General features: G+C 45.3%; 1 protein-coding gene across 10 annotated transcripts in view; it reads right to left on the minus strand.

The window, feature by feature from the left end:
• Nucleotides 1-876: 876 nt before the first annotated feature.
• The window catches only part of MAPKAP1 (MAPK associated protein 1), a 274,415-nt gene continuing 248,186 nt past the window's right edge, over nucleotides 877-27,105 (minus strand). For 9 of the 10 annotated variants that reach the window (XM_042912768.1, XM_042912767.1, XM_042912771.1 and 6 more), the window contains 2 exons: nucleotides 7,503-7,600; nucleotides 877-2,531 (listed from right to left, as the gene is read on the minus strand). In XM_042912768.1, coding sequence (XP_042768702.1) covers nucleotides 2,406-2,531; nucleotides 7,503-7,600 — 224 coding nt within the window. In that variant the 3' untranslated portion in view covers nucleotides 877-2,405. Of the gene's footprint in view, nucleotides 2,532-7,502; nucleotides 7,601-23,290; nucleotides 24,297-25,571; nucleotides 25,666-27,105 lie in introns of those variants that run through there. The other variant, XM_042912769.1, reaches the window with a different exon arrangement.

A 27,105-nucleotide genomic window follows, 5' to 3' on the forward strand; every position in this document is an offset into this window, starting at 1 on the left:
CTACTCCAGCATCTCTATTTACGGATGAGGAAACCGAGGCCCCGCGGAGGCAGTGCCCACCTCAAGGCCGCAAAGCCACCAGCTGTGGCTGCGGGTGTCGGTCGTGGTGTGTCCCAATGGGAGGTGAGACCCTTCCACGCCCCAAGTCTTCACCTCTGGAACGGAGGTAATGCCAGGACCTGCCACAAGTCGGCTGTGGGAGTTACAGGGGCCCAGGCGTATGGGTCGGGGCCCAGCACACAGCCCGCCTGGTGTGCTGTAGGCCAACAGGCCGGGGTGGGGGGCGGGGGGGTGTGGTTCCCAGCGGGCAGCTGAGGCCAGGGCTCCAGGGAGCGGGGCTGCCCGCACTGTCATGTGGGGTGGGGGCGGGGCCGCCCTGGAGCCAGGTCAGGGGTGCTGCTGGGAGAGCAAGTGGGGCCCGGGGGGACCTTACCTTGGCTCTGCTGAGCTCCTGCTTTGTCAGGTGTATCCCCGAGGAGCTCCTGGTCCTCTCAAAATCCAGGTGTGGGGTGTGAGAGAGGGGCCGAGGAAAAACTGAATTTAAATGGTTCTGATATCTGGTCGGCCTGGGTGGTTTTACGGTGTTCCCCCTTCAATTCTTGCATCAGCTGGACGGACGAGCTTTACGTAAACTGCGCGCGTGCCATACTTCCCGATACGAGAACGGGGTGGGTCTCGTACTGGAGGGAGGTCAAGATCTCGATGTCACCCCCGAGTGAAGAGGGTCATCCTGTCTTGCTCAGTATGTGAGGAGGCCCGCGGTGCATTTCAGAGACCTTCGGCACATCAGCTGCCGCGAATGCCCCTCCCCAGAGTGACGCGCAAGTCAGGATAATGTGCTCGAGACTTCGAGAATTCAAAGCAATACGCAAAAGATGGTATTTATATGACTTTTATTTTAATATCGTTTTAATATTGAATATGTCACAAGATTTAATGACCAAATTAGTCATTTACATTTTTCAAAGGTATCTAAATATAAAATTGCTAAAAATCCAAATACAGATAGCAAGCTACAAATAATATTTCTTTTGTTTCTGGGGTGGGTAGGAATGGAAGACGTTAGAAAAGGATGCTTCTGTTGGCTGAACAAAGATCAGAATGAAAGAGGAATTCATTAAAATGCCCCCAGTGCAAAGAAACACACTCGACTTCGAGATGCTGTTTTCGTCACATCTCTTCCTGTACAACAATTTAAAAAACTGTTTGAAACGCGGGTCCTCAGTGAAACATCCGGTCCTCGACCCTGGCCGGGACCGTGCGAAAGGACGTCACCCTGGGAGGGACCCTGGAGTGGCTGGTGAGGACCGCAGAGGCATCTGGTGTGGCCAGAGGTGTGGTGTCAGCGATGCTCGATCCTTGCCCGCCCCCCACCCGCGCAGTCGGACCCGGGGGAGCAGGCGTCCCTCTGCCCTGCCATCTCTGCTCACCGCACCCTGACAGAGTGAGACAAAGCAGCGTCCCGCCTGCTCAGACAAGGAGGCAGGCACTGTGTGGACAGGAGGAAGGGGAGCGGGGGCCCTTCTGAGTCAGTAGAGCAGAGACTCTCCCAATTCCAGGAGAAGTCCACATGCAGGTCTAATTGCTAGCTGAAACGGATACTTGCTATTTAAGAAATGGAAAAGCCCGCTTGTGCCGGGAGCTCAGCGTGACCCGAAGACCAGCCGTCACCCCATTCTCCCGGCGCCCCGGGAATAAACTGCACGCAGTGCCGCGTCTCTAAAACCAAGAGGTTCTGGGATGAGCGGGCGAGAGGTGACGCCTGAAGGGGCACAGCCTGGGACACACATCGCCGGCTCCCCTTCCTAACTTTAGTAAGATACTATCCTCAAAGCAATGCACTCATTTAAACAAATGGCGTAGTTAAAACTATTGACTAAGCCCTAAACATTTCTTCTGAGAAATCGAGCCATAGCCTTTCCAATCTGCTTGTTCAATATGGGAACAGATTTTAAAGAGAATGACATGATCAATCCTCTGCCCCAAAGAATGGCCCGTCATACCAACCGTGGTAAAGAGTACACCTGTTTATTAAAAGGAAAAAAAAAAAAAAAGAAATGTACATTTTTGTTCTTCGTTTGTTTTAAGAAATTTGATCAAGTTGCAAGGAAATGTCTGGGCATGGCTATGTACATCCTCAGCAGGGCCGTCGGGCAGTGAAGACGGCTGGGCGGGGTGTCTGTGTTCTGGCCCCTGGCACTGCTCATCAAAGCCACTGCCGCTCAGGCTTCGGTCCCGTGGAGATGTCCCCGGCTCCGTTCCCCAAGAGCCCCCCAGCCTTGTGGCCGTGAGCCAGGGGCTGGCCTGCCCCTGAGGACTGCGGGACACGGGGTGGGCTCTAGGGCCACCTGGCCCCGGCAGGCAGGCTCTGAGCTACGGCGACAGATTGGGGTTGGAGGCCGGTGTCATTGCTGCCCTGATTTCTTCTCCTTCTGGAAGCTGAAGCTTGTACGTCTGTTCAGTTTTCTTTGTTTTTGAGCAAAATAGTCAGCCCGGGCAGTGCTTGCTCGTGATTCCAGGATGTAGTTCACCTAGAAAGCAAGAGGACACAGTCCAGTCACTCGGCAGCCTCTCCGTTCGCCCAGGGCGAAGAAGGGAAGGGCCCTGACCCAGGCTGGGAGCCCAGGTGCTCTCTCGTGCCCGGAGCCGAGTCACCACAGCAACCTGGCAGGCTGGGACGGAGCCCGCTTTACGCCGGAAGATGGAGGCCTGGAGGGGACAAGTGGCTGCTGCGGGCCTTTCAGCCACCAGTGGTGGAGCTTTTCTGATTGCAGAGCCTGTGCTCCCTCCTCAGCACATGCTGCCTTCCGGAAGGCCGTGCGCCAGGCTTCCTGGTTCTGTCCGCCTGCTGTGCAGTCCTGGGCCCGCACAGGACTTCCTTGAGCCCCGCTTTCCTCGTCTGAAAGACGAGGACATTGCAGGGATGAGAAACCAACTGAACCGAGGCTCTGAACGCAGCCTCCCCCCACCCCGCCCCCGAAGGTACAGAGCTTCTACTTACGGGATTTCCTCTACTGCCCACGAGCACCCTGCCCACCTGGGCTCATCTGATAAAAAGGAGTGAGCCTCAGGGAAGGGCACCTCGCTGACCAGGATCACCCAGAGGCGAGGGTCAGAGCTGGGAGGGTCCTCTGTGGGGAGCACACAGCTGGGACGCGCCCGGGTGGCGGCTGCGCACGGTCAACGTCCGCAGCACCTCCGGCACCCAAGCACCTCCGTGTCTGAGCCTGGCCCCATGCCTGGTTCAAGAGACTGAGGGAAAAGTAAGACATGGTCCCTGCTCCGAGGCACTCACAGCCTGGTGAGTACCCAAGAGCATGACAAGTGTGACACCGAGACAGAAGGAGCACGAAAGAATGGGGTAATGATCAGGGAGACGTGGGGCAGGGACGTCTTGCAGAGGGAATGAGCCAGTTGGGTTCTGAGAGAGAAACAGGGGTCTGGGGTGTACAAGGGGCAGGGGAGAACCGGCACGCGTCCCAGCGCAGCAGCGGAAGACAGCGAGGGATCCGTGGAACCGAACAACTTAGTGGCCAGTCCAGGTGGGCCGGGAGGAGCCAGGGAGGGCAGTGGTGCCGGGATCAGGCCTGTGCCACAGTGTGGACCGTGAACTCCAGGCTGGGCAGCGTGGTGGTGGCGCTGCTGGGGTGCTCTGCAAGGACCAACTCAGGGAACCTTCACAAAAGCCCGCGACATCGATGCCGTCATCATCCCCTTGTGCAGATGAGAAAATCAAGGCACAGAATGGCGGTGCGTTTACTCAAGGCCACAAAGCCAGCAAGTGTCTGCGCCGGGATTGCCCTTGATTAACATGCTTCTAGTCTCCCAGGCCCCTGGCCTCCAGAGAGGCGTGCCCCCCCACCCCGCCCAGATACCATTCCTCCCACTGCCCCTGCCGCCCTCTGGCTGGGGCTTTTTTTTGAACAAACACCTTTCTCTTCACTCTCGGGTATCTAAAAGTTATGCTAGGGAACCCAAGTATTTTGACTCCATCGACCAGCCACCACGTCCGTTGATTCCCCTCTGAGGGCCCCGCGTCCCACACCCTAAGCGGGCGAGGGCCGTGCTGTGAGAAAGGAGTCGGGGGTGTCGTGGGGAAGCGGTGCGGGACGGATGCCTCACAGACACGGTGTCCCCCTCCAAACTTCCTGCTCTGACAGTCGCCAGCAGCAGCAGGCGTTAAGGACTGGTGTGTGAGTACAGAAGGCCTGACATGCTTGGCCCACTGCCTCGCTGAGCTACCAGCTGAGAGCAATAAATCATGAGGACCGCGGGGCCGGGCTGACGATGTGGGACACTACAATGCATGGAAATAAGAGGTTTTATCATTCTTAATAAGAGCAATCTTTGGATTAAACTGTTTGCACACTCAGCCAACCTAGTGTTTTCAGTGTATTTTTGGCACACATAACTTGACAAAAGCATTTAAAAATGATCCTTAACTAGCCAACTATCTCCTAAATTTATTATCTTCAGTGCTTTGTGATAATCACATAGATAATTTTAATGGAAGATTAATGTAATAATCAAAAGATAAAAACGCCCTTTGGTCTGCCATTAGTTGGTTAATATGCTGTGGCTTAAAACTGGCACAATTTTATGCACTATAGAGTGTTTCACTTTCAATGCATTTTACAGCTTACGGCATAAAAATATAGGGAGTTTTCATGGTCAATAAAGCCACAGCCTCCATCACTCGATCACGAGAAGAACCCAATTTGAAGAGACCAATGATTCCTCTGAGATTCATCTCGAAGCCTGCAGAATTAGGGACCACACATGGCTTAGCTCAGTTACAGCTCGGGGTTGAAGGGACAGGCCTGGGACTCCTTCGGGCTGGCGTTCAAGCAGAGGCTCCAACCGTAGCACATTCTCTGGCTTTGGGCCTCTATTTCCTCATCTCCAAAATGGGGATGATAATGTCTACACTCTGCAGGGCAGTCGTGAAGATTAAATAATTACATACAATGTCTTGTATGCCGTTAGCGTTCAAGAAATGAGAGACATTAATGTTTCCACACGAGAGAAAAACATGACGGGATAAAATCACTGGACGGAGACTGCCTGTTCATAACATCTTCCTTCACATTGGCCTCTGGCCCTTATCTCCTCCCTTCAGTTTCCATCAAAAGCTCTCATTTTATGTAAAACTTCTGAATTCTAGAACCACCACATGCAGCACTTGAGTCTAGGCCTGACACCCGGAAGAGCCTCCGATGGAAACATTTCTGGCAAATTCTGGGACACGGGGCCGGGGCCTCAGTCACTCGGTGCCGGTGCAAAGCCTGCAGTCACTGTGGGGATGGCAGAGAAGGCTAAGTATTTAAATTGCTATAAAAATCAGAGACAGAAAACATGAAATTTAATCTTCCATCAGGATCATGACCATTAGCTCTCTAAGTAAATCAGGTCTGGGCTCGCTGTGACTCTCCTGGAGTCTCGGGCGTGATGCAATATTTCTGCAAACATTTTCATATGAAAACAGACATTTCAGGAGAGGCGACAGGCCTCAGGGATTTTGCAGAAAAGCATCTGCTTCGAGGGAGCATTTGGTCCTGGAAAATGATTTCTCTGCACTTGCTCTCGCAGAGCCTCGGACTGAAGTCATAAACCCGTGTTTCTGTCATCAATCTGCTGTTGTGAAAATTATTTTGATGTCAAACACAGGATTATAATTTTACTAGAATCCTTCTCAAGTCTTGAATATTTTAATGCTGGCTATAAAAAAAGGCCAGCCCCTGATGGGGTAATGGAATATTTCTTTACCTGGTCCCCGAACACTGCACAAGTTCCCTGTGCTGTCTGGTGACAATCTGGCAAGTTAACTATTAGCTTGCTGGTTTCAGGCACCGCAGCACGCCCCGTGTCCCCACCACCTGGTCCAAGGTGGGCCCTGGTCCCGACTGTCCCCCCCACCAGCTTTATCCTTCCATGTCCATCTACTACTTTTGGAAATGTTTGGCAGCCATGAGGACGTGGCCTCGAAATGGCTCTGCAAAACAATGCCATTTCATGGAAACCTCTCCTTCAACTCCTCAAGGGTGCACACATCCGGGGGGTTAGGAGCCCAAGTTCTGGAAGCTGCCAAACCTGCGGTCAGGTCCAGTTCTGCCATTCATGGCCCTGGCTAAGATCTGTTTCTGAGTCTCAGTTTTCATCTAGGAAATGGGATGAAGTGGGAAAGATTTTTACAGTACCGTCTTGCAGAACCATGGAGATTCTGTGAAAGAAGGTAGATAGTGCTTAGCTCAGGTCCTGTATTCTGCAAGCCCTCAAGTACAGCTTAGCTACTTTTATTATTATTACTCGACGGCTTCCACTCTCAAGAGGAGAATGAACACTAACTTAGGTAGGTTTACACGACCTCATTCGACCCCTGTTCCAGGAGCCCTTTGCTGCCGTGGGGCAGGGTACCTACCATTATCTCCATTTTACAGGCAGAGAAACTGAGGCCCTGAGAGGTGATGTGACCAGCCAGAGTCACACAGAGTTACCAGAGTCACCCTCTGGCTGTAAGCCCTGCTCCACCCGAACTAAGCAGCTCTGTTGTTGCTATCTGTTCCGTCTGTGGAAGATTTGGCTTGAAGAAAGCACTTTTGGTTTTGAGAAGTCTGAAAACCACTAGTCCAGGGCGACTCAGAGTGTGGTGCACAGACCAACGGCCTGGGCAGGACCTGGGAACCTCTTAGAGATGCACGGTCTCAGGCCCTACCCCAGCCCTCCCAAGACCCCAGGGGAGCTCTTCTCAGCCCGTCTCCATTTTGCAAGGTTCTGCGTGACCTGACCTTTCTGCCCCGCTCTGCTCCAGCCATATGGGCCTGGGTGCCACCCCCCAGCCTCACACGCTTGCCCTGCTTCTCCGCCCTTCACAGGCTGCTCCCGGAGATGCGTTTTCTCTCTCCCCACCTGGTAAAATCTGTGCCTTTCATCTAGCCGTCAGGGTTCAGCTCTCCACCCGTCCCCTCTACCCCCATCAGTTTACCTTTTCCACATCCACGTGGTACCTTTGTGACTGTTTAACAATCTGTGTAATCTAATGTTTAACGTGTGTCTGCTCTGACAGAGGAAGAGCTTTCTGGGGGCAGGGCCGGGTCCGTCACCGCAGCATCCTGAATGCTAGCCTGGCACACAGAAAGTGCTCAGTGGGCACGGCTGAGGTCCAGTAACATACGATTGTACCGTCAAGTTGAACATGTTTATGACAGGTTGCTAAAATTACCTTGAATACATTAAGTGTCTCCACACAAGAACAACAATCTCCTTGGAGCCCGTTCCTGGAGCCTCAAGGAGCTCCCGACAATGGATGGGAGGAGAAAAATGGTGCATAAAAAGGATAAATACGCGAAGAAGCAGGATTACTGGAGGAGGAAGCCCCAGGGGCTCCGCTTTGGCTGAAGCGGGTGTGGAGCCCTGTCCAGTGCGGGGAGGAGGGGGCTGCCGCTGGCCTGAGAACCGGCCGTGCAGAAGCCCATCCCGCACACGGGCCGAGGAGGAACACTCACCTTGAGTACGATTTCGTTGACGGTAGCAGCGTCAGATTCAAAGTAGAGGTGTTTATAGTCATGATTGCTTAGATACGTGAGTTTAAATATTGCATGACCTGGAGAGAGAGAGAGAGAAAAGGCAATGAGGGGGTTCTGGTGACTTCTCTTTGGGGAGGCCCTCACATATTCTCCCCTTGTATTCCAGTTCAAGCAAGAGCAAGGGGAGGCGGTGAGGCCGAATGCTCCCAGGAGCAGTTCATTTTTCTCATCACAGGCTGGGGAGAAAATGGACAGGTAAAAAAAAAAAAAAGAAATCAAATGGCTAGTTAGGTCTCCTTCCACTCTGGAGCGTGTTCAGGGCATGCCACATTAGGAAGGCTGTGCAGAACTATGTCTATACGGTGAGTACATGGAACAGGTGGCAGTTCTAAGGTACACGACCAGTTAACCCCAAACGATTACCGTGAAAATAAAACTGTGCTTAAAGCCAAACGAGCAACAGGAAGGACAGAGGCTGCCGGCAATGCCATCGCAAGGCTTTTCTGTGGCTCTGGCTACAGCAGGGAAGGGCAGTCCTGGTCTTGCGACCCTGAGTGGAAGCTGCTCCTGGACCTCTGGTCACTTCTATCCTAGAAGGACGGCACTTCACCCAGCTGTCTGACCTTGGGGGGCCAGACCCTCTGAACACACAACTCTTCCCCAAAATCAAGTTCCTGCACGCTCCTTTCCTACCACCTTCAGGATAACCTTGTCATTTCTGGGACTGCTTCCTGTCCAGCCTCCCCTCATGCTGTCCTCCTGTGCACAGGCCAGCCCCGTGGCACTGCACACGCCCACCAGCCAAGGCCTGGGGCATCGTCTCTCACTGACCAGTCCGGAAAAGACCTGCTGACCCTGGGTCACACGGCTCACCTGCTCCCTCCTGGGGCGAATCTTCTTAGCTATACTCCTAGATACCCTTCTCATGCAGGCCTCCTATAATACATGCGGCCTATATCGTCCATGACACCTGCAGACAGGGGCGATGTGCCTGTCCTTCGGGCCAGATGTGCCACATTCCCTCCTCTAAATAGAGATGCCAGCCTGTTTCAGTCCCAAGTGAAGCCCTCCCTGGCCCATCAGCACGTGCTGTCCTTGAGTTGTGGGAGACCCTGTGGCACTCTAAGAAAGTCCTCTTGCTCCTTAAGCTATTTTGAAGTCGGTTTCCATTACTGGCAACCCAATGAGCATTGCTTCCGAGAGACATGCAGTCAGCGCTCAGCAAAGTTCCCAGACTCAGGAGCGGCTGGTGACCTCCTCCTGCAGACAGCCTCAGAAACAACCTTCCCTGGTCTGCTCTGTAGACCTCAGTGCTGGTGAGATTAAGCATATCCTTTCTAATAGGCCTTCTCATCCGTTTTGCTTTTAATTGAAACAGCCCTGGTCATAGTTATTAATTAATAATATATCACCCATATTACTGTAAGTTCACTTCTTTCCCGGAGAAATCTTCTTGGGGACTTTATTTACAGTAGCTAATTCTTCAGATCTCCAAAAATAAACTGATATATGTTGTACATTTGTGGCCAGGAAAGTTGAGCTGCTGGTATTTTATCCTGGAAACATCATTATGATATACTAATTGTGACTATAAATTCTATATTGAAAAAAATTAGCTAATAATTTCTGAAAAACCTCACTTTCGGTCACTTGACAAATTTAGCCTGATTCTAAATCATGGTACTAAAATGTTAGAATTCCTAGCCAGAAGCTAATCATTCCGTTAATATGTAAATGACTTGTTTCTGATAAGAAAGTGAATCTCACATAAAAAGATGTATCTGTATGTATGGTGTGTGTTTCTTTATCTTCACAGGACCTGCTTTGGAAGAGTAGTCTTGATGGTGATATCACTGTGTGGAAGAACAATGCAGTTAACCGTTGGCCACGCTGTGATCAAGTAGGGACATCCATGAAGGTCACAGGGCTGTGAAGGACAAACAGAGACACGCCCTCCAGGAGGCCTTACCGCTGACACCTGGCCATGACAGACACAGACACCAGGGCCTGGGGCTAAAAAGGACCAGAAGGTCTTGGGGAGGCCTGTAGACCTGAAGCTTCAGGGTTCACTGACCACTTTGATAAGGGATCTCATGGACGGTCTACACCACCTGCTCCCACTCATCACTGGCAAAACAAAACCAAACCTCAAGATGCTAGACCATGTTTTGCCCCAAAACTGAAACGCTATAAAAACCTTTTCTGCACTGTTTAGGGAGAGCCAAATCTATACATGGCAATATGTGATATGCAGTCTGCACCGGCCTGCGGGAGCCTCTAGAAACCCGGACCCTGTCCTCTTGGGATCACACTGCCTGTGGAGCGTATCGACTGCGGGCTGATAGAGGGGAGGTCTGCAGCTCATCTGTACAACGGTCACATGAAAAACAAAAAGAAAACATCCCAAGTCTCCTGAAAGGCTGCGTATTTGGGCCAGGTGAACACAAGCACACTAACATCTGTATTTTGCTGTACTGGGGGGCTGTGTGTGTTCCCTGCTTGTTCCCGGTGCTCATTCCAGAGCTCCAAGGAAAAGTGAAGCCGACAGGAATGATGAAGAGTCCGCCACTCACCGCCTCTCTGAAGCCTCTGATTTATTTGTCCTTTCCAGGGAAAGCATTCACATCACAGAGAGAAGAGAACACTGAGAATGTTATCTAGAGTACTTGTATTTGAATTTCAACGAATCAGCCCTTTTATGATTATTACAGAGCCACAGATGTTAATAACCGGGATGAGGTGTGGGGAGACAGTGACAGCACAGCCCCTTCTTACTCTGTGGGAGAAATCCTGAGGGACAGCTCTAGTGTATAAGCTCAGGTTAAAATCAGCAGCCATGGTTTCACTTATACCGGAGCCATGGGCTATGGGGTCAGCTCAATCCAAGTGAGAGTTTTTGCTGTGAGGACTGTTTTGTTTGGTGGCCGGTTTTACTCAGTTCAGGACCTGCCAGCAGCACAGACTTGTGCAAGAGCCAGAGGAATGAACAGAGAGCCGAGAATAATGAGCGCCAAGAGGGTGCTGGGTGCAGGTTGCTGCTGTGGAGACCCCAGATGGAGGTGGGTGGCCCAGGCAGGGAAGGGTCATCAGAGTTTCTTGGAGGAGCTGATACTGGAGCAGCCTTAAAGGAAGACGGGGAGTCGGCTGGGTAAAGGCAGGGGTGGGGAAAGAAGCACCGGGGTCAGGACAGAGGTACGGGGGCCAGAGGCAGTACACCTCCGGGAGACCCGAGCAAGCTCACGAGCAGCGGGGCAGGCAGGAGATGACACACGGCAGACACCAAGTGCTGGAAATGCTGGATTGGCCAGCTCAGGGAGCCCCTAGTGGGCTGCAAAGCTGGGCAGTGAAGTAAATGGTCAAACTGTGCTTTTGGGTGTTCACCCTGGCTCCCAGGGCCAGGAGGCAGGGAGACCAGCAGCCAGTCACCCAGGTAGGAGTGTATGCGGTTTTGAGCTGCACAAGGGGCAAAAAGGATGCCGAGAAAGGGACTCACTTGAGAACTGTAGAGAAGATAACACTGGCGGGATCTGGGGATTGTTTTATGACAGAGTAACAGTTAATAAGCAGGACTCACACTTGTGTAATTTCATGGAGTCCAAAACCTATATATTAAGGTATAACAAGTTCGTTGACCTCTTGCTGGAAACAAATCCATCAATAGACATGAGTTATACATACTACATGGTAAATTTCCACCAGAGGCAGAAGGGAAGAAGGAATCACTGGCATTTCAATACCAATTGAACAGGTGTTCAATTAAAAACAGAATAAGAAAAGTCTGTTATCAAATCTTTATCAGCCTCAGGCACCTCCAGGCTCACCTTAGGTAAGGGAGGAAGGGGGCGGATGACCTCCTGAGCTGCAGCCTACCGGGACATCTGTCCTGGGATGTTGGTGGGAATCTGAGCTGGGTAGGTCATCCACATCCTTGAACACTCAAAGAGCATCTGCTTTCATGGGGGGGGGGGGGGGTGGTAAGCCAGAGGGGCAGTCTTTGTAAAAATGTCAGCTGAGAAAAAATTATCTATCAGCATGATTGAAAAGAAAATGCAAAATCTAATACTTCAATCAGTCTGAATTATTTTGCTTGGATTGCTAAATTCTGGTTGGAAACTAAGGCATGACAAAAAGCCTGGGACACAGAGGGGAAAGTGCGAGCTCTGGATTCAGACGGGCGAGGGAGTTCCAGCGGCAGGACCGGGGCAAGGCACCATCCCTCCAGGTGCCCAGGTCTGCCCCGAGGCATCTCGTGTGGCGCCCGGATATAGTGGGGCTCCGTGGGCGGTGGCGACTGTTCTTACAAATGTGATGGAACCGATATCTGAAGAGAAAATCCTCATTATTTTGAAGACTGTGTTTTTAATTGGGCCGCCTCTGAGATTTGCTTTTAGTGTTGTAGAAAGAAAATGAAATATAATGGGGCATAAAATGGGCACCTAAGCTATGGTCACATGCTCAGGGCAGACACTGGAACTATACATATGCTTCTGAACACTGAAAGGGAAATCTGGATATGTAAAAATGTATTTACATTATACATTTTTTCCCAAGTAAAACAGAGAAGATGGAATGGAACGCCAAACAGAAACTAATTAGCAGCACAAATGTCAGAAGTGGAAACGCTGGAGATTTCGTGCTCTAATTTCCCTTCTGTGTTATGAATTTTAACTTAAACAAGAGGCGGTGCCAGAAAAACAGGTTCCTCTGGTCGTTCAGAGGGTAATGACCAGAAATCATTCCCAAAAAGCTGATGTCACACGAAGGTCGGTGTAAGGGCAGAGGGACAGGAGCTTCTATAGTTTGCTAGAAGCGCTCCCAGATTTCCTCTGCAAATGGGATGGAGATTACTATTTGAAAGGAGCCCCCTTCTAACATAACCTGCTGGCATGGACTGTGGTTGGCAATAACTGGGCAGAGCTGCCTTTTCAATCCGAGCCTGCAGTCCACCTTTGTGTAAAACACCCCAGGTGTCACCAATGGTCAGGAAAGCCAAAAACAAACATTCCTTCTTCTCCTTTTCAATTAAAAACATATACAATGTATTTTAAAACTATTAAAAATTTAGGGTGATTGGCATTGAGGGCACCTGTTGGGATGAGCACTGGGTGCTGTATGGAAACCAATTTGACAATAAATTACATATAAAAAAAAAACTACTAAAAATCTAGAAGAGAGGAAAAACCTCCACACTCTGCCCCCCACTAATACCAATACCCAGCGTGATTTCTATGGTTTTTTTTTTTTTTTTTTTATCATTCCCACATGTCTGTTTTCACATAGCTGTAATCTGACAGGATCCTACAATTTGGGACCTTTTTAAATTTTTTTTTTTATTTTTTAGTTAACATTTTACCATAGCCCTTTCCCTGCTGCTACATTGTCTCTACAACCATGTTTTTCAATAGCTGCATTTTATTGCCACAGGTAGATGTGTATCAGGGTTCATGCTCTCTCTCATGGGCATTTAAGATACTTATAAAATTGCCAGTATTACAAACAAAACATTGAGGATTTGGATTCTTTCTCCATTCCTTTACATCAGGCATGGATTTTTTTTTTTTTTTAAGAGGATAGATAATTCTAATTTTACTCAGGAGACAGTTTCTTTTTTAAATTGTGGTAAAATTTACCATTCAACCACTTTTAAATGTAAAATTAAATTGTATTAAGTACATTTGCAATGTTCTGCAACCACCACTATCCATTTCCAGAAATTTTTCATCATCCCCAACAGACACACACTGTACTTACTAAATAGTAACATCCTTTCTCCCTTCTCACCATCTCCTGGTAACCTCTATTCTCTATTCCACTTTCCGCATCTTAAGAGATTGCTTATTCTAGGTGACACAGAGCAGGGGAATCATAGTGTTTGTCCTTTTGGTTTGGCTTATTTAGCACTTTTCAAGGTTCATTCATGTTGTGTACCATGTATCAGAGTTTCATTCTTTTCAAGGCTGAGTAATATTCCAGTTTATGTACACACCACATTTTTCTCCATTTACCTGGAGATGGGACATTCGCATTGTTTCTACCCTTCAGCTACTGTGAATAGTACTGCGATGAACACTGATGTGTATCTATTTGAGCCTCTGCTTTCAATTCTTCTGGGTCTATACATAGAAGTGGGACTGGTGGATCATATGGTAAGTCTGTGTTCAACTTTCTGAGCCAAACTGTTTTGTGCTGCACCATTTTACATTCCCCCCAGGATTGCACAAAGGTTCTAATTTTTCCACATCCTCACATTTGTTCTTTTCTTTTTTTCTTTAATATCGGCCATCCCAATGGGTAGTGACTAGTGATGTTAAACATCTTTTCGTGTGCTTATTGGCCATCTGTATACCTTCTTTGGAGAAATGTCTATTCGAGTCCTTAGCTCACTTTTGAATTGGATTGTTTTTGAGGAAACTGAGTTTTAGGCATTTGTAATTTGTATTGCCCAAGATTATCCAATATGTAAGTGGCAGAAATAGCATTCAAACATCTACGGGGTGGGGTCCCAACCCCTTGCTGTCTTTATAATTCTAAAAGGCCTCCTTGCAAATCAGTGCATCCTAGCCAAAATGTATTCTCCCCACCTGTGGACCCAGAGAAGGAAGACAAACATTTATAAATTATAACAGCTGCTGCAGCATGGATACTTTTTAAAACTGGGTTTCCAGGGTCTGCTCGTTTCTGGTTCATCTGGCCTGGAAGGAAGTAGGAAGCTCTTACTGGATTTCTTGGGGAGAAACAAATGGGAACACACCGTTCTTTTAGGTAAAGCTGTACCTTTCTATAGGTCCTGGGGGAAAGGATGGGCTGGGATTCTTTGGTTTCTGGGTGCAAACCCCTTCTGGATCCAGGCTCCACTGTAAGCAGCAGTTCTGAGCTGCTTGTGGGAACTTCAGGTCAATGTAATTCAACTGGCAAAGGCTGGTGCCTCTTCCCCAGCACTCCTACAGTGGCAGAGGACCAGGGACTATAATGACCTCTTTGACCTCTAGAGCAGGGATCTTGTCTGACCTACTTACACTTCTGCCTGCATCTTTCAAACCTTCTCTCTCTTTGGCTCCTTCCTATAAACATAATTAAAGCTCTCTGATTATAAAAACTCCCATGGCAATGTGATTCCCCTCCTTCCTCTAATTTATTGAAAACACTCTTGCTAAGGTCACTGTGACCTTTATGTTGAGAGGTCCAGTAGATACTTCTCAGCTTTTAGCTTGCTTGGCTTCTCAGCTGTATTTGATACTTCTCCCTGAACTCCTCTCTTCCCTGGGCTTCCACGGAACCACAGTCAGCAGATTCTTCAGTAGCCTTCTCCAGCCAATCTTCTTCATTCTTATTTTGTGATCTTGTCCTTCACCTGTCCTTTAAATGGTAGTCTTCCCAGTCCTATGCTTGACCCTCGTTCCTTCTGACTGCATTCCTCCTCTTTCAGGTTTGCTCCTTAGGTTTTAATTACTACTCATGTTGATGACCTTGAAGCAGAAATATGACCTAGACTTTTCTCCAGAGTTTCAGAGTCAGCTGGTGAGGAGAGCTGTCACCTTCCCATGGCCTACAGTGCAGCATGTCCTGAATCAATGTCAACATTTCCCTTTAAACCAAAAACTGTTCCAGGCATCCGGTCTCCTAAATAGCTCTCTCACATAGTCACCTTCCACCCTCTTCCATCCTGTGGTCATCAGTCTTCACCCAGGTCCTGACCATCAGTTGCCTCCTCTCTGGTTTTTGTACTTTCGATCATGTCTTCTTCAGATTCAAACACCCAGCCACAGGAGTCATCCTTTTGTAACACACATAATGGCCCTAAAACACTGCGCAGCTCCATTTCCTGTTGTCCTTACAGTGAAGTCCAAACTTAAGATGATTTTCAAGACCCTAGATCGGCAGTTCTCAAACTTTGGTCTCAGAATCCCTTTATGTCATAAACATTATCGAGGAACCCAAAAAGCTTTGTTTGTGTGAATTACATCGATATTTATCGCATTTGAAATTCAAACCAAGAAATTTAAAAAATATTTAATTCATTAAAAATAACAAACCCATTACAAGTTAATATAAACAATGTATTTTTTTAAAATGCAAAAACCCTGGTGTTTCCTCAAACAAAAAAATTCTAATGAGTGGCATTAGTTTATAGTTTTGAAGTCTCTTTAATATTAACAGAAAACAGTGGGATTATCCTATCTGCTGCTGCATTTTGTCTGCTGTGATATACAGTTTTGGTTGAAGCATGTGAAAAAAAGCCAGCCTCACACAGATATGTTTTTGGAAAATATAAAAATATTCTTTTTTGCAATATTTTAATATTCTTCTTTGATACTATACCAAATTTGATAAATGGTAGTTTCTTAGAGTGGCCGCAATGTGGAATTTAAAACCACATTAATAAGCCTGTATTCTCTTACATTAAAATTCACTGGTCTGTCTGACACTTTGGTTTTTGGTCTGGCACTTTCTGGAAAATACTGGTTCATGGAGTTATGCAGGTCTTCCAAATGTTGACATGTTTCATTATACAAAAAGTATCACAAGAAAATTCCAGTCTTTCACATTCACCACTGATCCCATCAGAAAAGTCTTTAAGCTCTGAGAAACGAAGCCCAGTGACAGATACAAGTTTCCCAAAATTCTGAATTTTGTCAGAAATTGTCACCTGAAATCTCGAATTTCATCATTGCAATAAAATATTATCACTTACTTTCTTTGAAGTGAAGGGCCTCTCTCCTTCATTTTCAGGAAAATGTCTGCTAAGTACTCAAATTTGAATAAGCATGGTTTGTCAGTCTTTCTTTCATGAAAAGATGGTGTTCCGTGAGATCAATGGCTAGTTCAGCTTGCAACTCAAACAACCGTATGAATGTTTTCCTTGAAACAAGTATTCTACTCCCACATGCAACAGAAATGCCTTTGTGTACGTTCGTAAATGAATTCACAGCAATGGTTTATGGAGTCTTTGGATTCTTCATGTGCAAGTTGTTCTAACAAAATATATGGCATTTCAGTAATCAAGTACTGGCTGAGTTTTACCCTTTAGCTTTTAGAAAGGTAGATAGGCAAGAAACAAGTTTTGTATCTGGGCTTTCTTCCACAGTTTGCAACAAGTCTGAGTTTCCAAGTACTCTTGGGAGCTAAATTATAACAAACACATGAAATACCTTCTATCCAGGATCCTTAGAGCAGACAGCTAGGGTGACCTTTGTGCAAAAAAAACCTTTTCTAATTTTTAGCATTAAAATTCCACATTACAAAATTTCCTTCTGTATTAGAGTATAGGGAAAATAAATTCCTGTGTTATGTTCATCTTTATAGGTATGGAATATTATGATTTTTTCAGGATTCAAAAGGCTCTAAGTCTGGCACAAAATAGTAGCATGCTGCCATACTACTCTGCTTACTGAGTTTTTGGACTGCTTTTTAATAGTTTTTCTTTTGTTTCATTTTTGGTCAACTCTTGTAAGTTTTCACTTCCCACGGTCTTCATTAAGTTGTCATTCTTTCTCCTCCTCTTCCAATTTTCTGCATTTAATATTCTTTAGGAATAAAACCCATAAAATCAAGCATGGTTGAAATGTGCTAAAAAATAAGACTTTATATAGGGTCTGAGTTGGGGCTACGGATATACCCTTCCACGAAAGCAGCCCAGAAGTTTAGGTGCCTTGGCTTTGTGTCAGTGGCAGAGAGAAGAATATAAAACTCTATTACTATTTGTACAGTTGACCACTCAACAGCGTGGGTTTGAACTGTGTAGGTTCACTTATGGCTAGAGTTTTTTCAGTGAATCTATACACTTATGGTATCAACAAATACAGTATAGTATTATAAATGCTATTTTCACAAGCAATCCTTGTGATTTTCTTAACATTTTCTTTTCTCTAGCTTACTTTATTGCGAGAATACAGTATATAATACATACAACATACAAAATGTGTTGATGGACTGTTTATGTTATCGGTAACACTTCTGGTCAACTGTAAGCTATTAGTAGTTAAGTTACGGGGGAGTTAAAAGCTATACATAGATTTTTGACTACGTGGGGGTCAGTGCCCCTAATGCCCCATGTTGTTCAAGGGTCAACTGTATATAACTTTGGAGAAGTTAAATAAATTCTCTGAGCCCCAGTTTCCTCAGTATTATAAAATGGGAATAATATCAGCTTCACAGTGTTGATGCTAGGATAAAATCAGCTCGAATTATATAATAAATGTATATAAAACCTCATAGAGCTGTTATACAAATTAAATAGTGCTTTATATATAAAGTACATGGGGACACTGCCTTTACATGGTAGTTTCCCTCTGTTTTTTACTTCCATTCTCTAAGACCAGCAAACTTTACCTGAAAAGGAAATAGTAAATATTTTAGGTTTTTCAGGCCAAGAGGCAAAATTAAGGATATTCTGTAGATACTTAATGAGGAAAAAAAATTCCAAATTTGTTTCTTATTGTCAAAATGTGAAATATAATGATCAAATATAATGATCAAATCAAACTTTTGGGGGGGTGTAATACAGTCTACCAAAGAGAAGGATAGAACTTTTTGAGGGTGGTGAATAACTTTCCTTAAATGGAAATTCAACGTCAGTATTCCCTATCATCAAATCAATTGCAAATGTTCACCTATAAAAACCATGCTTAGCTCACAAGTGGTAGGCTGGATTTACCTTTGGGCCATAGTTTGCCAATCCCTGCTCAAACAGGTCTCTCTTGTTTATTTCCTTTTTCTTGGCTCATTCCATGCAGTTGCTAATAATGACATTCTGAGGGCAACTTGTGTAGATCTGAGTTTTTATCTGGCATTTTCCCCCACTCCAGCCTTAACCTTTCTTGCAGGAAAGGCTTAACAGCAACACATTCCTTCATCTTTTGAGTGTCTGAAAATGTCTTTATTTCACCTTTATTTCTGAAGGATCCTTTCACTGAATATAGATAGAATTCTAGATTGACAGGTTTTCTTTTAGCACTTTAAAAGATGTCACTCCATTGTCTTCTGAATTGCATTAGTTCTGATGAGAAGTCAGCAATCATTCTTGGTTTCTCTGGCTGCTCTTAAAATTTTTCTCTTTATCACTGGTTTTCAGCAATTGGATTATGATGTGCCTTGATGCGGTTTTCTCTGTATTTATCCTGTGTGGCCTTCACTGGTCTTCCAAGATTGGTGGATGATATTTTAAATCAAATCTGGAATAGTTTTGCCTTTCATTCCCGAGACCTAAATTACCTATATGTTGGAACACTTGATATTATCCCATAGTTTGTTCTTCTCATCAATTTTTGGTCTTCATGTTCCAGGCTGAATAGTTTTATTGTCCTGTCTTAAAGTTTACTGATTGTGGGAGGCAGATTCTGAAATGGCCCCCAATGATCCTGTCTCCTGCATTTCATATCGTGTCATCTCCTTGTCTTGTGTGTGGGCTAGACCGTGTGACTTACTTCTGATGAGTAAGATACAACAAAAGTGTATTTCCTTTTTTTTTTTTTTTTTTTTAAGCAAAAGTGTATTGCTAAGCCACTTCTAAGATTAGGTTGTAAATGATTGTGACTTCTTCCTTGCTAGTAGTACTCTTGTGTTCTTAGTTATTTTGATGAAGCCAGCTGCCATCTTGTGAGCTCCTCTACGGAGAGTACCGTGTGGCAAGGAACTGAAGGTGTTTACAAAGAAATGAACTCTGCCAGCAACTACTCAGTGAGCTTGGATGCAGATCCTGCCCCGACTGAATCTTAAAAGGATTGTGGCCCTGGTTGACACCTTGACTACAACCTTGTGAGAGACTCTTAGCAATAGGACTCAGCTAAGCTGTGCCGGATTCCTGGCCACAACCCTGCGAGGTAATACATGTTCTTGCTGTTTTAAGCCACCAAGTTTTTGGGCAATTTGTTATACGGCAATAGACAACTAACACACGGACCTTTTAAGCAAATTTCCTAATCTAATTGCATCAGTTTTGACTCAGGTATTGTATTTCTCAGCTCTAGAATTTTCATTAGGTTCTTTTTAAGTAGTTTACATTTCTTTTTGAGTTCTTGTTTTTCTTTAAATCTTTAAACACATTTCTAATAGCTGTTTTAAAGTACTCTATTTTAAAGTGCTCACTTGCTAGTTGTGTGATCCCTGCCACTTCTTGCTGTTTCTATTGATTGACTTTTCTCCTGGTTATAGGACACATTTTCCTGCTTCTTTGCATATCTAGTAATTTTTTATTGAATGCTGGACACTATAAACATTACATTGTGGGTTTTTTGCATTCTGTCATCATCCTTTAGAGAATACCGGATTTTATTCTAGCAGCTAGTTAATTTACTTGTGGATCATCTTCACCCTTTTAGGACTCGTTTTAAAGCTTTATTGGGCAATCACTAAATATTGTACACGTGAAACTAATATAACACTGTGTTAACTTACTAAAATTAAAATAAAAACTAAAAAAAAAAAAAAGCTTTATTAGGCAAGGATTAGAGCAGTCTTTAATCTAGGGGTAGTTTAGCCTTACTCCTAAGCCATGGTCTTTCTGGAGTCACTGCTACAAGTCCTGTAAGCTACAAGTCCTGGAAGCTCCCCTCTCATTGGTCAGAACTCCAGATGATAACGCCCAGTGGTCGTGCTTTACCAGGCTTGTGAGGTCCCACCACAGGCACGCACAGCTTCGTATACAACAAAAGATTCCAAGGTGTCTTTCTGGATCTTTTTCTCAATGTAGCTTCCTCCTCTCCACATTTAATTTATTGTAAATTTCAGCCTCCTCCAACTCCGATTTCTGTCTCCAAGCTTGGTGAGCCTGTTATACTCTCCTTGGGAAACCCTGAAGAAAGCTGAAGTGATAGTAAGTCTCACCTCATTTGTTTCCCTTCTCCCAGGGCTCATAGTCCTGTACTGCCTGTTTTCCAGTGTCTGAAAACAGTTTCTTATATTTTGTACAGTTTTCCGGTCATTTATGATAGAAAGGCTAATCTGGTAGCAGTCACCCTATCCTGGAAGTTGCCTGTGGGAATCTTGTATGCCATACATACTTTGATTTTAATGAACGAATGGCTTACTTTTTCCATGTCTATGAGAATAACTTAAAACCTAAGCACCCCATTTATTTATTATGAAACACAATTTGGAGCTTGGCAGGAGGCAAGGGAAACAGATTTTTCCTATCATTTATCCAGCTGAGAAATCTTTCACATAGTTTTTCAGTAGGGAACAGTCTCTACCCTTACCCTCTTCTCAATTAGGAGCTCTTCTGATGTTAAAAATCAAGAAAGAAAAAATCTGAAGAAATGGTAATCAAAATATAGGAAAGTGGAAAATGTAAATGTATGCAAATTTCCTATTATACCTGTTTTGTTCTTATGGGTCCATAACACCCAAGTCAACAACTAAGCAAAAACTTAATAGCAAAAGGAAGGCTTTTCCCGGGAGGGAAAAAAGTTGATACCCCAAACTGTTTTCTACTCTAACAAATATCAATATTCCAATTGACACAAACATATTCTTTGTTCATCAATAAGTCCTAGGGAAAAAAACGAAGTAAGTTTACAAAGAAGATAATGAAAACCCACTGGATATCTCAGCACCAGCCAATTTTCCTCAGAAACACAATCTTACACATTATGTAGTTAGCAAACACGCCCCCAATAGCTCCTATGAGCAACTGTGGTACACGATAATGAATATGGGAGACGTGTTGTTCTTATCACCTGTCTGGGGCTCAGAGCAGAATCTCCTGCCTCCTAAATTCGTAGAGCGTTGACCTTCCAGAGACCACACACTGTACCAAAGCACCTCTTTTCCAGGAACTACAGAGACAAGCACACTGGTCCCATCTATCATATGCTGAGGGCAAACTGCAATAGTAGGTTAAGAACAAGACGTTGGGTTTGCCTTTTCACTACAACCTTGAGAAGTTCTCCGTTATGCTTCCATATCTCTTTGTTGAATGGCCACACTTGCTCTTGACTGATTCCAAATTCTAGAAGCAACTTTTAAATGCTTAAGGTGCCAGACGGAGTTAGACAGTCATTGAGCACTGACGTTAGCCCCTGGACAGCAGCTGCTGGATCTCTAAAGGATGCAGATGGGAGCATACACAGGCACGCTTAAGTGCAAACATCAGGTGTCAGTTAATGACCAGGTCAATGGCACACACGCTGGGTTGGTTCCCACTGGCTGAGTTCTCAGGGGCCTGGCCAATGTTATCCAGCCCCAGAGAACCGTTCCCTGAAGTATAGTGATGGCCTATTTAAAAGCAGATCACAGCTTGAGGTTACTGGAAACCAAACTGGGTCAGAGAACCTAAGAATACAGCCTGGCAGTAGATGATGCACGCTGGCCCCACACTTAAGAGTTTTCCCCCACCTTTATTCTCTGGCACACCTCGGGTCCTTCCCTCCCACACACTTGGAAAATGGAGGTGGTCCCCCTGGTTGCCTAAACCCATCTCCCCAGCAGCTTCCTTGTTTTGGAAGGAGATGATAAATAAATCAAAATGCACTAAGCAGCACTTCCACAGGCACTCGCCTCCTCCACTGAACGTGCACCTCATCAATCACACTATTGTCTGCTTGAAAGGCGAGCCTTGTAAATGTCATATCCACTCAGGCCCAAGGAGAGGCGCATCCAAATGCAGCAAGGAGTTTTAATTGGATAGTGTAATTAAACTAAAAAACCCCAGCAGACTCCCTTTGACAGGATAGATGAAGACCCCTTTTAATAGGGCTAGGAAACATATCTGTTAAAAGGATGAGGCACTGCCTGCTCCTGATTGTGCTCCAGAGTACTCTTATGAAAAGGCAATTCAATAACTGGGGCATTTACTATGTTAGAGTCCATTGTGTTCTGTAATCTAGCAGTACTTACCGTATTTGATCTGGAACTTATGAAATAAGCCCTCGTCAGAGAGTAAAAACACTACATGGCCCATCCACCTGATGCCTGGAATGCCCGGGCCTCCTGGGAATCAACAGAGCCTCAGGACAGCCTGTGGTCTTCCTCGGCTACAGGTCCGTGTGAGTATAAAGGCCAGTGCCTTACTTACTGGGGCCTACAGCACGCGGTGCGGTCAAGGCCATCCACCCACTCATTCAGGGGCTGCAGCTCTTTCATCCAGGGGTGGCTAACGTCCTCCTCACTTCTCTTTCATTCTCATGAGCAACTAAAGAATGACAAAATCCTTGGGTATCTCCTGCCATAGGAACTGGAATGCCTGTGCACACGCGTGTGTGCATGTGTGCATGTGCATGCTTGTTCTCTGCTAGCATGACTACCCCTGTCAAATAGGAAGAAAAGAAATCAGCGGATCAGAGGATTCAACATATGGATTGGGGTGTACCCAAGTGGATTTTAGCAACAAAACCCGAATCCTTCTGTCACTCTCCCTGTTCTCTCTCCTTTGTTGGGACAGGGGGTGGGGGATGCACACACAAGCGCATTCAAAGATACACACACACACACACACACTAAAGGCCTGCAGCTCCACAAGCAAGGTCACAGAATTAGTGGGGACACATGAAGATGTTTGTATCTGTGCGGGGCCGTCTTATAAGCAGACCAGAACAATCCCTTTCCGAAGGAATGCTAGTGTCCCAAGGGCAAGGTCAGGGAACTCAGCATTTGGGTGGATCAGGAGAGCCTCTGAGCTGGGGCTGAGGTGGGGTACCGAGAGATTTCAGACTTCCCCATCTGTAGCTTTCCAGAAACAGTGAGATGCTTTACTTTATGTACAAAACCTGGGCCCTCAGACTGATTTTTCTTTTTTAAGGATGGTGAAGGTTTGTTTGATGACTGCTTTTACTCCTCCATAAAGCCTGCTTGGAGGTCTGTTTGCAAACCTCTGAACAGTCTCAATACTGGTGTTTCACTATGAGTTGATGAACCCATTAAGGACATATAAGCGAATGCTTATAATCTATGAAAACTGGATACTGAATTAAACCATCAAATACCTTTAGGTTTAAATGAAAACTACATAAAAGCATTTCAGCCATCAATTTGGCTATCACTTCTGGCCAGTATGAATTCTGCTGGAAAAGCTATTTTCGTGCAGATGTGGAATTCAATGGGAAAGACTGACTCGTGTACCAACATCAATCAAAATGTCGACTTCCCTGGCAGCTCTCAACAGTAAGGCAGGTTCAAAGGTCACAGGATAAAGAAAAAAGCCAAGCTCTGGTTCAGCTCTAATATCTCCTCGGTAGAAGTCTTGCAAAAGTACCCCCTTCTGTATTAGCCTTGCTTTCATTAATCTTCTTGCCATCTTCTTTAACTAGTCATGCAGAACCGCTCGATAGCAAGACGTATAATGGGGAAGGCCCTGTGCCTATTACCGCGTTAACATTCTCTTAAGCCCCAGTGTAACAATGGAACGAGAAGGCAAAGGGAATCTGCAACTGCAGGGTGCGGTGCAGGCAATTCAATTACAGCCTGGGCTTACCTACGTACTTCGGACCTATAAAACACGAGAGGCCTTTGTGTCTAACTGGCCTGGTCATTAAGGTGGCTGAAGATCACAACAATGCTGATCTTTTCTATTTAAGCTAAATCAATGTGGACAAATCATTATTCAGTAGCTTTAATTTAATTAGTAAATTAAATACACTACTTTACAGATCTTGTCAAGTACTTATGAAAAGAAAGATTCATTTAAGCGGGAGGTCACCAATAAGCCCAGCTAATTTAACTCATAACCTTAACTGAGTCTCATCTCAAACATCCAGCAGGTTCTATTCACGAGGGCTTGACAGTCTCTCGCAGTTGTGGTTAACTCATGATGCCAAAGAGTTCCTATCCTGTATCCACACACTGTTTTGGACAAACAAAACAAAACAAAAACAAAAAACAACAATAAAAAAAACCAAACAAGCAATCCCCCACCAGCATCAACAGAATCAGATTTCCTTTAAATTATACTATTGCAAGAGAACATAATCAGGTTACCTCTATTATGTTGCTTCCTTAAGATTTTCTATTATCTATACTTAATTGAGATACAGCGCTCTTTTCAGCTATAAAGACGACAGCTACTTTATTAAGGTTTAAATCTGATTTCTTAATGATAGGCTGCTTCCTTTGAAGCCTGGAAACCTGCACAACCTTCTCATGATAAACGCAGACCTGGCACGGTGGAGGCTGGTACTTCATTTAAATCCAGCCTGAGAGTCTCTGAAGGGCGCTAGTTTAAAAAAAAAAAGGTGCCTTGCTTTTGTTTCAGTGTTGGAGTTTGAGGCTGGCACTTAAAAAGAGAGCCCACTGCATCTAAAGCCTAGGTTTGGACCTGTAGAAGGATGGAGAATTATTTCTCTGAGATAATTTAGCCATGGTAGTTTCTGATACGGAGACATTCTCCCCTCCTATGTGCCATATACATATCTGTTCACTTACGATGAATTAAAATTAATTCATCTTCTAGAGGTTTGCGACATCCTTCAAAACATCAAAAGGTACCCTAAGGAGTGGCAAAACCAGACTAAGAAGTCACTGATTGCAATAATAATGACAGCGTGCAGCCTTTCTTCCCCCCTCCCAACCTGGAAAGGCAGAATTTATTCTCAATTTCTCTGGGCTTTTGATACACAGATTTTCTCAACTAACTGGTGAGAGTCTATATTTATACGTACAAATTTCTTCTAAGGCATGTATCTATTTAGTCATTAAGTTCCAGATCCTTAAACACTCACAGGGACAGAGCAATAAATCTTCCCTCTGAGAACACAGCCTAAGACGGAGAAGTTAGGAGAAGGAAAGAGAGCCACAGAACTGCTATTCATGGAGCACGGCTGCAGAGTCCGGGTCTTTCTGACCCACGGTATGTGTAATTACGGGTCTCACTGCGGGCGCTCCGTTGCTCAGTCCCTTTGCCAAGTCCTCTATTCACATACTTTTTGGATATGGTGTCAATTAAACTTGAGCTGCGTTCCTTATGACGACCAAATTAATGGTTTGACAGAGGCTTTCTCAATAAACACTGCAAACTGGCCATATTCGAAGGTTTTAAAAACCATTTCTTTTCTGCTCAGAATTCTGACAAACATGTCTCAAGACAGACCAGGACAACTTCATTATCCTTCCAACACTTACTGCCTTTTTGTAAAGAGGCTGTTTAATAACACGTCTGCTGTTTTCACAACTACATTATTCCAGTTGGTCACACGTTCCAGTCTTCGGCAGGACGCTTGTGTTACGAGAGATAAAAACATGAAAAAGGAAATATATTGCAGAAATCAAAAACCTTATCTACTTCTAGACTCTCTCTCTTTGCCATAATTCATTCAAGAAGGCCCCCAGAATAATTTTTGATGTAAACTCAGCTACAAACATATATCACTATGCTGATAAAAATCACAGGCTAAACTTGGGAAATATAGTGACTTTCATTTCTTGAGTGCTGTTAAAATAACTTTTTTTCTAAGGTTCAACAGACACAAAAGATAAAAAGGGTTACCATTAATCCTTTAAAAAAAGAAGAGGAAGAAACAGCCCCACAGATTAATTCTGTGGTCTGATGATGGTCTTGAAGATGAACTTTTTAGATTAAGTCACTGAATTAATTTGATGAAGATACTGGAAATCATAAAAAAAAAAAAATAACACAGCATCAAGCTGATTCAGTTAGTACATCTTTGTTTGGGTACTTTACAACATAAATTATGCTGAGTAACTTTTGGTTTCTAAATTCTGGCCACATTAAGTTCAATTCGAAGATAGCAAACATTCATGGAGGACAACTCTGTGGGCACTGTGCTGCAGACTGAGGACACAGAAAGCAGTTCCTGGGTCAATTAGTTCAGCAAGGAGATGGGGGTGGGAGAGAGGGACAGACTTGAAGTCGATACATATGGCACAGCGTGAGAGCTACTGTACCACAGGCGTGTGCAAGCTCCTGGAGACAAAGTCGTGGAGAGAGCCTGACCCTAGAAAGATGAATGAGCCAGGCCTGAGGAAGCAGAGGTGCCTGTCAGAGGGAGAATCAGGGTGGAGGCGTATTCCAGGTGATGGGAACAGCAGAAGCACAGAATTCGAGGTGTGTTCGTGTGCGAGCAGTTCACAGTTGACTGCAGCTCAAGTTCAGGATGGGAAATTATGGGCTATGAACCTCAAGTGGTCAATGTCTTTAAGGGCTATGCTGAGGAATCTGGATTTTACTTGGTGAGCCTGTAACTTTCAAAAAAATTTTTTTTAAGTAGCAAAATCCTTTTTATCGGTTGACTTTTTTTTTTTTTTAAAGTAGGCTTCACACCTAGTGCAGAGCCCAACACGGAGCTTGAATTCACAACCCTGAGATCAAGACCTGAGCTGAGATCAAGAGTCAGATGCTTAACCAACTGAGCCACCCCCGACAGACTTTTTAAATGCAGAATCCCCAAAGAGAAAATAGTAGAGCTCTACTGGTTGAAGGGGAGTCCTTATGCCCAAACCTGCCCCCTCCCCCATCCCCAGACCTCTGAGGAACATGGTTTGGAAAGCACTGACAGGGCACAGGGACATAGGAAGTGTTTGACTGGGCCAGTGCGCTCCTTTGTTCAGGCAAGTGTCACAATTTTTAGACCTCGGGAGCCAGAGTGAGAGAGAAGGAAACCTCTTTACGACCCACATGTGCGGTTTTTACACAGAA

This window comes from Panthera leo, chromosome D4 (assembly GCF_018350215.1).
Source record: "Panthera leo isolate Ple1 chromosome D4, P.leo_Ple1_pat1.1, whole genome shotgun sequence".
Taxonomy (NCBI): domain Eukaryota; kingdom Metazoa; phylum Chordata; class Mammalia; order Carnivora; family Felidae; genus Panthera; species Panthera leo.